We start from the raw sequence: 14,292 nt of genomic DNA, 5'->3' as shown, positions 1-14,292 counted from the left end.
GGGGTGGGCTGTGTTCCCGAATCCATAGCTTTTCCACGTCGCCCCATCTCCGCGACTTAGCCCTAGGCCGAGGACGAACATGCAGAGCCCGGCGCCCAGCTCCTACCTCCCGGAGGGGCCGTTCGATGGGAACGGGGTTGGTTTCGGGAATCGCGGCCACCAGCGCCCATTACCCCGCGGGGAACGAGGGCGACCCGGCCAGAACGGCTGGGGGATTCGGCGTCGCCCCTCGCCCTCCCCCTCGCGGCCATTGGGCAGCCTCCGCGGCGCGCCCTGTGGACGGGGCGGGGCCCTCCCCATCTCCCCTCGGTTCCCCTCCCCTATTTCCCGGGGTGGGAACGTCGGGAGGCGGGAGGCGCGGAGGGGCTGCCGAGGGGCGTCCGGTTACATCTCCGCCTTCCTCCGCCTCCGGCCGCAGAGCCCCTCGGTTTGCGGGACGGCAGTCCGGGAACATGTTGGCCGCGATCCGCCGGAGCGGAGCTGCGTGGACGCGGGCGCTGCTGCTGCAGCTGCTGCTGGCGGGGCCCGGGGGCTGCCTGAGCCGCCAGGAGCTCTTCCCCTTCGGCCCCGGACAGGGGGACCTGGAGCTGGAGGCCGGCGACGACCGCATCTCCCCAGCCCTGGAGCTGAGCACGGCGCTGCGCTTCTTCGACAAATCCGACATCCACTCGGTCTATGTGAGTGCGAGCCCGGGCGGGCGGTGGGGGCGGTTGTGGGCGAGGGCGCGGGGGGCCGAGGCGCCGTCGGAAGGAAGGCCGGGGCGGGCCGGGGGCGCCCGCGGAGCCGGACGGATGTGAGCGTCGTGGGCGGGGACCGGGACCCGCTGGGCGCCGGGGCGCGGGGTGCGGCGCCGGGTCTCCAAACCCAAGTGGGCTCCCGCCTTCGCCCGGCCCGCCGACGCCTCCCCAGCGCCTGGTCAGTGCCGCCCGCGGGGCGCTCGGGTCTGGGGAGCTCGCCCCATCTGCGCCGCCCCGCGCGCGCCCTGCCCGACTCCGGAACCCCGCGACCCCGGACCCCGGGACCCGGGAGGAGCCTCCTCTCCCGCGGCCGTGGGCCGCATCGCCGCCGGGAAGACGGTCCGCATCTCGCCCTTGTCCCCTGCCTTTGGGGGACAGGACCGGGTCCGGCTGGGACCAGACGCGGGCGCGGGGCAAAGGCCAGAGCTGGGTCGCAGCCTGCGCGCGGGTGGACTCCCGTAGGTGCCGGGGCAGGAAAAGCCCGCCAGCCTGGCCCTCCACCCCGGGAGTGGAGCGGACAGCCCCTGCATGTGTTGTGTGTGGACTCCGGATATGTCTTGGCAATGATTCTGTTCTCAGTCCAGAGTTCAGGGCTGGGAAAGCAGGGCGCCCCGGTGATCCAATTTCCTGTAGCCGAACATGGTCACCATGGGGGGCGGGGCGGGGGGCCGGCCAGAAGGGGAGCGGGACAGGCGCCTTGTCTGAACTGGCCGGGCGCAGGGACGCTGTCAACTTGGTAAAGTCCTTTCGTGCCGCCGCCGCGCACCATGTGGATTTCATATAAAGCTGTGTGCATTCCAGAAGTGCAGGGAACAACACCAAGAGTGGCTGGAGCCTGTCCTGCCCCTGAAATGGCTGTGCTGGTCTCCTGGCCGGGGCGGACTGCGCCGGGGACAACACCCACGTGGAGCGGGTCGGCTTTGCCCAAAAAGAATCAGTCCTTGAAGTCTCCACCCACAGAGGGTGTCCCCTTGTTGGCTGACTACCCTGACCTCCTTGGGCAGTACTGTAGCCTATGAGACCCCGTCTTGGGCTTTTAAATGCATAAGGTAAAAATCCACAGGATTGCCAAGGAGATCAATTCTTGGTTAAAAAAACGAGTTAAAATATTTTTAAAAATTTAAAAATTTTTTTAAATAATTAAAGTGACAAAATATTTTTTAAAAATTGTATGAAGTAATGTGTGTGTGTGTGTTTAACCATATTAAATAGCAAAGTGTAGCAGTGCGTCCAGCAAACGATCAGCTAATGACTGAACTTTCAAGGTCATGGGAACTGTAAACAATATTCAGAGACACCTACAGTAACTATAACGTGATAGGAAAATATCTGTGACTTCTATTAGTGGCAAGGTCATTCAGTTCTAATTCTATAGTGTTTTCTTGCCTACATTTATAATGGAAAGAAATGCTTAATATCAATTACAGGTTACTGAAAATAATAGTGAAATTTCTTATTCTCTCTAGGTTAACAGACCCAGTGAATTCAATTCAGGAACCCCTTTGGGGGGTCACTGAATCCCAAGCTCAGAACCCATATGTTAAATTAGGACCCTCCTGCCCTCCTGTACTTGTGGCATCAGTCTAATCACATTACATGATAAAGACGTAGAAAATACATTGCTAAAAAGTTCACACCTTTGGAGCCTATTTGGGTTTTTAATCTGCGTTTGAGGGAGAAAGACTCCCAGAGCTCTCTTCGCATCTTATTTCTGTGCTTCAGGTTGGGTTCCCAGGAAGAACTCTGAGATGGAGCTTAGCAGGTAGGTTATTTCATTAGGGCGACTCCTCAGATCCACACCTGTGGAAGGGAGGGCAGAGAAGGACTGAGTGGAGGGGGTAGCTGAGCTGCAACACAGGCCAACAAGGGCGTCCAGCCAGCCCCCCGCAGAGCTCTTGAAGGGGGATGGCCTTTCAGAGCTGTCTCAAGTCTCCTAAGAGGGCTGGGCCTCCATGTCCTTATGGGGGTCAGTGATTCCATAAGGGCTGCCCTGGAAGGAGGCGTGACTCTTGGGTGACGCAGTTTTTTCCATGGAGGCAGTTATCAAAGAAGAGGGCTGAGGACTGCATTCCAGGAGCCGAAGGGGATCTGTGCCACATCACAGCGTCCGCCACCATCTGTAACTGTGTAGATGCTCATTTGAGCTGATGGAAACCCTCACATGGCCCTGAGTCAAAGGGTGAACTAGATGGTCTGTACTGTTCTGAGCACTAGATTAGGAAAACGAAAGGAAACCCACCTAGGATGAAAGTGATTATTGCACGAATATATCTACATGTGTTAGGGACTTGCATTATTTAATCCTTGAAACGACTTGTTTTATTCAGATGAAGAAATAATCATAGTAATTAGTAATTACCCAAGGCCATAGATAGCATCAGTTAAAAATACCCAAAGTAGGATTTCAGCTCAAGTCTGTGTCTGACTCATAATGCGTTCAAGCATCAGGCCTAAAACATGTGATGAACCCAGGGGACTTCTGTGAGAGTAGTGAGGGAAGATTTTACAGAGGAGGTTACCTTTAAGACTTGAAAGACAGGTCCATTTTCAGTAGGTAGAGGGGGAAATGGAGAGGCCACTGATGGTAGAAGGTTCTGCAGGGGCAAATGCGTGAGGACGGCAACAAGCTTGGCACATGCTGGGAGAGTGGGGGATACGACCCCACTGGAGCAGAGTGTGTTTGTCGGAACAGGAGGATTCTGTCTGGGACAGGCAAGTGGGATCAGGGATAAAAGTATCACTTAGCTCTTGCTGTGTAACAAACAACCACAAAAACCTTAGTGGCATATAACTAGGCATTTGTTGCTCATGTGTCTGGAAGCAGCAGGTGGTGGGCTGGCTTAGGGTGGCTTCAACAGGAGCAACTGGGATGATCTGGTTCTGCTCTGGGAGGTGGCAGGGAAGGGGGGGTTGTCTCTCATCCTTCACAGCTGTTTTGCTTAATAGGGTAGCTGTTAGCCATGTATAGCTATTTTAAATTAAAATTTTTTAAAAATTTTATTTATTTTTGGCTGCATTGGGTCTTTGTTGCTGCATGCCAGCTTCCTCTAGTTGCAGCGAGTGAGGGCCACTCTTTCTTGCGGTATGCAGGCTTCTCATTATGTTGGCTTCTCTTGTTGCAGCGCACAGACTCTAGGCACATGTGGGCTTCAGTAGTTGCAGCACGTGTGCTTCAGTAGTTGTGGCACTTGGGCTCAGCAGTTGTGGCTCTCAGGCTCTAGAACGCAGCCTCAGGAGTTGTGGTACACCAGCTTACTTTCTCGGTGGCATGTGGGATCTTCCCGAACCAGGGATCGAACCTGTGTCCTCTGCATTGACAGGCAGATTCTTTACCACTGTACCACCAGGGAAGTCCTTAGTTAAATTAATTAAAATGAAATAATATTAAAATTTCAGCTTTCGAGTCACCGTAGCCACATTGCAAATGTTCAACACCCTCACGTGGCTAGTGGCACCTAGATCGGACAGTGCTGCTGTTGAATGTATCCAGCACCACCATCCAAATTCTGTTGGATGGTGCTGCTTCAGAGGGCCAGCTTAAGACTGTCCTTTTTCACGGGGATGTCAGAAGCATAAGAGAGTAAGTGAAAGTGCATAGTGCTTTTCCAAGCCTTCACTTGGGCCATGTCTCCTAACATCTCATGGACTAAAGCAAGTCTCATGGCTGAGCTCAGAATCAATGGGTGAGTCAGGTCACCCTACCCGTGGTGGTAATTGGCATGGATACAGGGAGAGGTGAAGGTGTGGAGCCAAACGATGCAATACATTACATGGAAGGTCATGAAAGGTGGCTGGAAGGTCAGTGGTTGCTGGGTTATACTGTGTGTAGCTGGTCACAAGGCATGCCCATCTTTAGTAAGATATGTCTGGCAGTGGTTTGCAAGAAGCACAAACAAACGGACAGGGAGAGTTTGGGAGCCGGAAAACCAGTCCCATAAGTTGCTGGCTTATCCAGATATGCGGGGATGAGGGCTTATAGAAATGGGACAAGGAGAGAAGTGAGTGAACCTGAGTTGATCTAAGATGCATCAATAGGATTTCTGATCAGTCACATATGGAACATGGAGGAGAAGGCGGGAGGGAGGGGTTCTTGGTCTTGAGAAGTGAGAGAGGGATGAGATGGTTGGGAGAGCTGACTTGGGTGAAAGCATTAGTCCAGGTTTGACTCAGTGGTGTTGGGGACCAACAAGGGGACTAGAATGTGGAGATGCCCTGGAGATGCCCTTCAAACAAGCACTTAGGTTGGGAGGTGAGTGGAAGCCTTGCCCCTGGTTTACAAGGAGAAGTAGGAAAGTAGGAAACAAGCTGAGAGCTGGGTTTAGAGCCCTTGGAAAGGGTACCGTTAGTGATGACCCAACTCAGCGGTTCTCACAGTGCGGTCTGGGGACTCTTAGGCGTCCTGGAGACTTTTTCAAGAAATTTACAAGGTCAGAACTCTTTTCCTGATAATGTGAAAATGTTGTTTGCTATTTATACTCCCATGCTCTCATGTGTATACAGGGGAGCTCACTAGAGGCTACAGGATGTGTGGTATCTACATATGTTGTGATCTCTATCACAACAGATCAAATGCAGAAGATAGGAGAATCCAACTGTCCTCCATTAAGCTAGACATCAAATTGATTTGCACAAATATACAACAACGACACTTCTCTCCCTAGGTACTTTTTTTTTTTAAACATATTGGATTTTTTTTAAAACATTCCCATTTTAAAAATTATTTATTTATTTATTTATTTAGGCTGTGTTGGGTCTTCGTTGCTGCGCACAGGCTTTCTCTTGTTGCAGAACACAGACTCTAGGCACAGACTTCAGTAGTTGTGGTGCACGGGTTTAGTTGCTCTGGGGCATGTGGGATCGAACCCATGTCCCCTCCATTGGCAGGTGGATTCTTAACCACTGCGCCACCAGGGAAGTCCCCCTAGGTACTTTTGGGTTCTACTTTCTTTAAAAATATGTTCACATGTAATGAGTTTATTATTATTTATTATCAATACTTAAATTTTTCTCAGTTTTAATTTCTGGTAAGTATTGATCAATGTAACCTGTATAAACACAAGATTCTGGGGGGGTCTTTAACAATTTTTGAGAGTATAAAGGGGTCCTGTGACCAGAATGTTCAAGAGCTGCTGATCTGATGGTATCTAGACATCACATGCCTCTGTTTTAGTTTGAGAGCTGTTCCAAGGCAGAGGGTATTGCTGGCGAATGTTCCATCGTGGGGTGAGGGGCCATCCCAGTTGCCTGACTTGCTCCTGTGGGCCATTGCATGATGAGATCTGAGTCTCCTCATGGAATAATGTCTTATTTTTGAATCAGCACAGTCCCAGTGATGAAGCCAGTCATTCTTTGGACCCCATTCCTGGGTAACGAGTGGGGAGTGGGCCAGTGGGGAGTGTAAATTGACTCAGCCAGCTCACTGAGCCGATGGGCATTTTCCATGAGCTCTGCTGCCTTGGCCAATGACCTGAACTCCCCCCCCACCCCGGGCAAGAGTTCTTCAGAAACACAATGAGGTTGTACAGAACAATCAAGACAGTTTCTTCCTGTGTCTGCAATTTTACCACCTCAGTTTACTAAGGCTGGTTCTCTCCTGCTGACGGAAAGCTTTGATCGCCTGTTGACCAATAGAAGAAATTCTAGAACATGGTTTGATTGCATGTGATATTATTTGTGTCTTGATGCATAAACATGGAGAAATGATTTAGTTATTCTTTAATAGGTTCGGTTGGGAAAATAACATTCTTCTTGGCTATGGAAAAATAATAAAAGGATATCCTTGGAAGCAAAAAGATTGTGCACCGCTGTCCTGATTCACCTCCTCAACTCCCTTCCTCATGTCTGTCTGTCTGTCTGTCTGTCTGTCTCTCTCTCTCTCTCACTCCCTCCCACACCCCCCCCCCCCCACATACATCTTCCACAAACTGGTTTTCTTTATACCACTTACATACAGGAATCTTTCCTTAAATAGGGTAAATTTAATTCTTCTTTCAAAATCTAACTTTCTTCCTATTTTTATCCTACTTTCACTGCCAACACAGGCCACTCACAGGCCACTCACTTTCTTCAAAACTTACTTCATTCCACCACTTGTTACCAAGGGATTCTTATGTGTTGTAGGGGCTGAGCTGGGGCTCTAAACTGTCTGAAATGCAGCCACTGAATATGGCCAGGTCCCTGCCCTCAACAAAGTCCCTGTGTCACCAGGGAGCCACAGAGGAGCAGGTGGTCCCAGTGCCCTGTGCTAGGGACGGTGATAAAGGAACAACTCCCTGCAGTCGAGGGAGCTCAGAGTCTCCAGGACGCGCTGCGCGCCACCGGGTTCCTTCCCGCAGGCCTCAGTAGACCTGATCTAAGTCTACGTCGTACTGTGATTGTTGCCAGAGTTTCCTTTCCTGGTCTCATCCTCTCTTCTGTCTGTCCACAAATAGACTACAAACCCGCTAAAGTCATATAGTATGGTTTGCATGTCCTTTGTTTAGTTTTTCCTTTCTTTGGAGATCTGGCCAACCTCTCTGGCTTCATCTGCCTGCTTCATGGCCGTGTCTCTGGGTTGTGTTTAAACAGCTTATCATGAGGTGATGTGCTCTAAAACTGGGCTTTCTTCTCTACTGAGAGCAGAGATTGAGTCTTTTTTTCAAAAACCCAAATCTTTATTCTATACTTTATTCTGTAGCACTTTGGTGCTAGAATTTTTTTTTTTAAGATTTTTTTTTTTTGGATGTGGACCTTTTTTTAAAAAATTGTTATTTATATATTTACTGTGTTGGGTCTTTTTTATTTGTTTATTTATTTATTTAATTTACTGTGTTGGGTCTTTTTTGCTGTGCACGGACTTTCTTTTTAGTTGCGGTGAGTGGGGGCTGCTCTTTGTTGTGGTGCGCTGGCTCCTCATTGCCGTGGCTTCTCTTGTTGCGGAGCACAGGCTCTGGGCGCATGGGCTTCAGTAGTTGCAGCACATGGGCTCAATAGTTGTGGCTCATGCGCTCTAAAGCACAGGCTCAGTAGTTGTGGCACACGGGCTTAGTTGCTCCACGGCATGTGGGATCTTCCTGGAGCAGGGATCGAACCCGTGTCCCCTGCATTGGCAGGCAGATTCTCAACCACTGCGCCACCTAGGAAGCCCTGGACCTTTTTTTAAAAAGTCTTTATTGAATTTGTTACAATATTGCTTCTGTTTTATGGGTTTTATTTTTTATGTTTTGGCCCTGAGGCATATGGGATCTTAGCTCCCCGACCAGGGATCGAACCCATACCCTCTGCATTGGAAGGTGATGTCTTAACCACTGGACCACCAGCAAAATTCCTGGTGCCTAGATTTTTGATGTTAATTTTTGTGAAAGATGTTTCATATGTAATAAGCTAATGCTACTCTGTCAAAGACATCGGCGGAAAAGATATCTTTCATGCATCTACACATAATATACAGAACTGTTAAATATGTCAAAGTGGAAACTTCCTGCAATCTCTTTTTTCTCCTGCCTACAATTTCTTTTTTCTGCCCCCTGCAATTTCTTAATGTACTGGGAAGTACAGCAGAGCCAAAGAAAGCATTACATACAAATAGTGTTTAAGCATTCTGGCATATGTGGTGTTCTTAGCTTTACTGGAATACAACTTATCTGTATATATGCACAAAATATTTTAGAAGCAAGTAAAGTAAACAGAAGTACCAGTTCTGTAAATTACTCTTGATCTTGCAGACGAGCAAGTCTTTGATAGTTCATCCTGTTCCACTGAAGCAACACTTGTACCGACAGAACCTCCTGACCCCATGGTAGTTGCATTTGGGGTCAAGGCTAGCTTTATCTGCCATTTCTTGAAGCAACATATCCACTTGGTGTTTTTTTTTTTTAAGTTTTTTTTTTTTTTTAATTTATTTTTTTATTGGCTGTGTTGGGTCTTCGTTGCTGCACATGGGCTTTCTCTAGTTGCAGCGAGCAGGGGCTACCCTTCCTTGTGGTGCACAGGCTTCTCATTGTGGTGGCCTTTCTTGTTGCAGAGCATGGGCTCTAGGCACGTGGGCTTCAGTAGTTGTGGCACATGGGCTCAATAGTTGTGGCACATGGGCTCTAGAGCGCAGGCTCAATGGTTGTGGCACACGGGCTTAGTTGCTCCACAGCATGTGGCATCTTCCTGGGGCAGGGATTGAACCTGTGTCCCCTGCATTGGCAGGTGGATTCTTACCCACTGCGCCACCTAGGAAGTCCTCCACTTGGTTTTGTGATGTTATTTGGGTGGTGGGGTGACTCATTGTGTCTTTCTTTTGCTGTGTTTGAACCTCTAGCATTTCTAATTGGCGTTCACATACGTCCATCAGGGCAAACATCTTTTCAAGGTTCATACCCCTCAGTGTAGCATCTGCAGACCTAGCCAACGGCTGTGAACTTTGTCACCTTGCTCATAGTTTGAACTCCTGCTGCCACAGCAGGAACCCCGGTGCTCACGCTTAAGATGTTAGTTGCTTTGTTCTTCTGGTGGATTGCATTTTCAACATGTGTTCTTGCAACTTCTGGATTGCTCTCCTGAGTGGCCTTTTTAATCTTGGCCTTTCCAGCCTTTTATAGTTTCTCATATCTCTTGGCATTCCTAGTAAGTTCTTTTATAGAAAACTTCAAGTGAAATAGGTGTTTCTCCATATTTCACAAGCTCCCATGACTTTTTTTGGGAGGTGCAGGTTTGATGGGAGGATGCGTGCAGCCGTTAGTCCTGAGCTGTGGGCCGGCCTGGCTCCCTGTGATTGTGTCGTATTCCTCTTGTCATCACTCGTGGACCTGCCACACTTACTGGCACATAGAAAGTTTATGGTTAAGTCCAGGGCCACCACCCATGGTTATGCAGTGGTTTGCAGCACAGGGCTGTGATGGCGGGGACAGATGGGCTAAAGTCCAGCCCATAGGCCTGTTACCAAGCCCTGAACCTCAGCATGGGCCTGAGGCCACTCAGAGGAAGGGGTACTTCTAATTTGCCCAAAGGCATCCTGTGGTCTCTAACAGTAGCCCTGGCTGAGTCACAGAACGCTTAGAGTATCAATTTCCAGTGGGGGCGAAAAGGAAATTGACGAATCATGTTGATTAACCAGTTTCTAATTGAGGCCCAATCATTTCATATCTCACCCTCTTATCCTTCCAGACCTCTTTTATTGTAAAATGAAGAGGTTTGATGAGATTTTCTCTAAGCTTCATTTTATCTCAGATCTTTGATATTCTCTGCTCAAGCAACCAGATGTGGAGTGTGTACCTTTACTATTTCAGGACTGGCTATTATTTCTCGCAAAAAGCAGTGCAATGTTGAGATACATCATGTGGTCATGCGACAAATATTTAATTTGTTGCCTAACATGCCAAGACCAGTGCTAGGCTTTGGAGATTGAGATCGAGCCCAGACCAGTGTCTTTTTCTACTCTTTACAGTCTAGTGAGGAAGACAGACATTAAACCAGTAATGATACTGATCACTGACCAGTTGCCACTGTGATAAGTGCTATGAAGAAGAAGTTCATACATTGTGGTGAAACTGAGCTAGGTGGAGGGTCAGGAGGACCTTCTCGACCTGGAACTAAAGCGTGGGTGGGGGGTAGCCCTGTGACAAAGGGAAGGGGCAGGGTGGAGGCTCCTTACTGAGTGTGAGGCCAGGAGCGTGTAGAGAGGAGGAGCTTGGCACATCTCCGGGATGGACTGAAAGCCAGAGCGAGTGAGGGCGGTGGTGCAAGAACTGGGGGAGCTAAGTCAGACCCGGACACGCCAGCTCGAAGCTCTCCAAGTGTTTCCCTTTGCACTTAATGACATCCAGCTTCTCACTACGTGTCTGCAACTCACATGGTGCAGCCGCGCTGGCTCTCCACCCCTCATCTCTTATTACCCGCCTCTCCTCACGTGCCGGGCTCCAGCCTCCCTGGCCACTTTCTCTTCCTTGAACACAGCCAGCTTGTCCCACCCAGGTGTAGACACTTCTCTCCCCTCTGAGCTCCACACGTCTGCACCTTCCCATCGCGCAGGTCTCTGCTGACACGCAGACCGCCATGCGTGATATTATGTCGCATTCTGTCTTAATTTCATCCCAGCATGTACAGCCACCGAAAACTAGTTTGTGTGTTTGTTTGTTTACTTGTTTGTTGCTCATCCTTCTCATCAGGGTCTGAGCCCTTTGCAGGCAGGGTCTGACCTGCCTTGTTCACTGCTGTCTCCCGGTACCGGGAATGGTGTCTGCGGCCCATAGTGGGTGCTCTGTTACGATTTGTTGAACGAATGAAGGTGTGAATGAATGCTAGGTGTTTCTTACTGGATTCTATGAAGCAGTGGGATGCCATTAGGGATGCTAAGTAGATGAGTGACATGATTGAAAGAAAACTTTTTTATTTTATATTGGAGTATAGTTGATGTACAATGTTGTGTTAGTTTCATGTGTACAGCAGAGTGATTCAGTTATACATATACATGTATCTATTCTTTTTAAAATTCTTTTCCCATTTAAGTTATTACAGAATATTGAGTAGAGTTCTGCGCGTAGGTCCTTGTTGGTTATCTGTTTTAAATATAGTAGTGTGTGTATGTCAGTCCCAAACTCCTGATGTATCCCCCCTCCCCCCATGACTTTTTTTTTTAATTTTTTAAAATTTTTTATTTTTTTATTTTTTACAATAAACTGCACATATTTAGAGTGTACAATTTGGTATCCCAGTCTCCCAATTCATTCCCCCCCCAACCCTCCCTGCTTTCCCCACTTGGTGTCCATATGTTTGTTCTCTACATCTGTGTCTCTATTTCTGCCTTGCAAACAGGTTGATTTGTACCATTTTTTATAGTCCACATATATGTGTGAATATACAATATTTGTTTTTCTCTTTCTGACTCATTTCACTCTGTACGACAGTCTCTAGGTCCATCCATGTCTCTAAAAGTGTCCCAGTTTCATTGCTTTTCACAGCTGAGCCCATGACTTATTTTTAAAAGATTCCCATTTCCTCAGCAAATAAATGACGTGGGAGAAAAAGCAGGGAGAACCGCATAGATTCAAAGAGGCTTAAGAGACAAGTGAACCAAATGTAAGGTGAGGACTTTGTTGGATCCTGATGGAAACAAAGTGGCCGTAAAAGACATGTTTGAGACAAACTGCTTTTCTAGAAGAGGTACATGTGGAAATATTGACAGGTGAAATAATTTGATGGCTGGGATTTCATTTAAATACTCCAAAAAAGAAAAAAATAAAACATGCACATGTGCGGAAGGAATAGGTAAAACAAGAGCTAGAGCGTGTGGATAATTTTGGTGATTCTTCTGGGTGTGTTTGAAAAGTTTCCCTTATTAGTAGTCTTATTATGAAAATTTTTTTTTTTTTTACAAATTATGCTGCCTCTGGGTAGAGGACTTTTAGGGGAAGTGTGGAGGAGGAAGAGTGAATTCCACAGCTACAGACCTGTTGTCAGGGTCCAGGGGAGGGTGGTGATGGTGTGTGGACATGGGTTGTGGGTTCCAGAGCTCTTTGGAGGTGAGCGCAAGGAGGCTTGCTCATGTGTTATCTCATCTGAGACACACAGCAGCCCTGTTAGGTCACTCAGCCAGGTGATGGGATGAGCCCCTTATTATAGAGAACACTGACACATGCAGCTAAGGGCCTTGTCAAAATACACTCAGTTCGTGTCGAGGTGGACCTCAAACGCATCTCTTCACACTCCTAGTTCTGTGGTCTTTATACTCTGCCACCTTGCATGCTCTTCCCTTCCTTCCTTCATTTATTCATTTGACAATCTCTTATCAGCACTGTAGTGCACAGACTTTGGGGTCAGGTGTGTGGGGCTACATCAGATGACAAGGGACATCACACATGGTCCCTGCTCTCATGGGACTCACTACTGTGCCACAGCACTCACACCACTGCATCACACCACTCACACTGCATCACACCACTCACATTGCATCACACCACCCGCCATTGCATTACTTGTGAAAAAATGCTTCTTAGCCTTAAGGAGCAGGTTTCTTAACTGCTTTGTCCTCAGGTAAACTCTTTCTTTAATTTTTTTTTTTTGGCTGCACTACGGGTCGTGCAGGATCTTAGTTCCCTGACCAGGGATCGCAGCTGCACCCCTTGCTGTGGAAACGCAGAGTCTTAACCACTGGATCACCGGCAAAGTCCCTTTAATTTTTAATTAGAAATATTTTCACACACACACACAAAAGGGGAGAAATTAGTATCATGAACACCCATAAACACATTACATAAAGGTAACCATTGTTAGCATTTTCCCTATGTGTTTAATTAATTTCTCTTTACTCATGTGTGCAAAGGAAATTACAGTCTTCATGACATTTCATCACTAACTATTTTAGTATGCATTCCTAAAACAATAAGAACATTTCCTTACCGAACCAGGATACTATTATCACACTAAATGAAATCAGTAATAATTTCCTATTATCAGTTTATGCTCAGTCCATATCAAATCTCTCCAGTATCCCCAAAGCTGTGCTTTATAAGCTAGACTTATTCAGACTGGGGCCCAAAGGAAGACAATCATTACATTTGGCTTTTAAATTTGACCAATACCTTCCCCCTTTTGATTTATCAATTTATTTAAGAGTCACTGCTTATTGTCCTGTAGAATGTTCCACTTTCTGCATTTGCCTGTTTGTTTGTAATGTAGTCTGGTCTGTTATTCCATCTCTGAATTTTCTGAAAACTGGTGATTTTGAAAATATTCAGGTTAAACATTGTTTTCTTTAGGAAACATAGAATTTTATTTTTAAATTAATTTGGGGAGCAGTAAGACAATGCAGATGGTTAAAAAACTCATGAAAACAGTGTCCAGGGACGTTCCCTTCCTACCCTGGCCTCCAGCCCCATTGTTCTCTCCCCAGAGACGATCACTGTTCATGAATTTTGTATCTCCTTGCAGAGGGATTCTCAAATGTACAAACACATGTATGTACACATTCCTCCTTGTTTTCTACACTTCCTTGATTTTCTGAATAACAGTGTTATGAGATGTAATTTACATACCCTAAAATTCACCCCTTTAAAGTGTACAATTCAATGTGTTTTGTATATCCAGGGAGTTGTGCCACCATCGTCACTAACTCCGGAATATTTTGCTCAGCCCCTAAACAAACCCAGTATCCTTCAGCAGTCACTCCCCATCTCCCCCACCTCCGCCACCGCCCCAGACCCTGGAAACTGCTAATCTGCTGTCTGTCTCTGTGAACTTGTCTGCCCTGGACATTTCACACAAATAGAATCACACAACGTGTGACCTTTGGTGACTGGCTTCTTTCACTGAGCATAACATTTTCAAGGCTCCTCCACTTTGCAGGACATCTCAGTTCCTAGTTCCTCTATGACTGAATAATATTCCGTTGTTTTATTCGTCCATCCGTAAGTTCATAGGTATTCAGGTGGTTTCTCCTTTCTAGCTGTATTATGAATAGTGATGCCGTGAATGTTCATGTTCAAGTTTTTGTGTGGACATCAGCTTTCAGGTTTCTTGGATATATACCTAGGAGTGGCATTGCTAGGGCATATGGTAACTCTATGTTTAACATTTTGAGGAAGTATCAAAT

The 14,292-nt window shown here is 47.3% G+C and overlaps 1 protein-coding gene and 1 pseudogene across 2 annotated transcripts in view; one reads left to right on the top strand and one right to left on the bottom strand.

Moving 5' to 3' along the window:
* Positions 1-340: 340 nt before the first annotated feature.
* The window catches only part of NID1 (nidogen 1), a 93,405-nt gene continuing 79,453 nt past the window's right edge, over positions 341-14,292 (top strand). For both annotated transcript variants that reach the window (XM_057736098.1, XM_057736097.1), the window contains exon 1: positions 341-677. In XM_057736098.1, the coding sequence (XP_057592081.1) occupies positions 453-677 (225 nt within the window). In that variant the 5' untranslated portion in view covers positions 341-452. The remainder of the gene's footprint in view (positions 678-14,292) is intronic.
* LOC130853316 (charged multivesicular body protein 1B2-like) lies at positions 917-9,382 on the bottom strand (annotated as a pseudogene).

Source organism: Hippopotamus amphibius, chromosome 5 (assembly GCF_030028045.1).
Source record: "Hippopotamus amphibius kiboko isolate mHipAmp2 chromosome 5, mHipAmp2.hap2, whole genome shotgun sequence".
NCBI classification, from domain to species: Eukaryota; Metazoa; Chordata; class Mammalia; order Artiodactyla; family Hippopotamidae; genus Hippopotamus; species Hippopotamus amphibius.
Note: the sequence above shows the minus strand (reverse complement) of the source record. Positions and strands in the feature narration are given on the sequence as shown.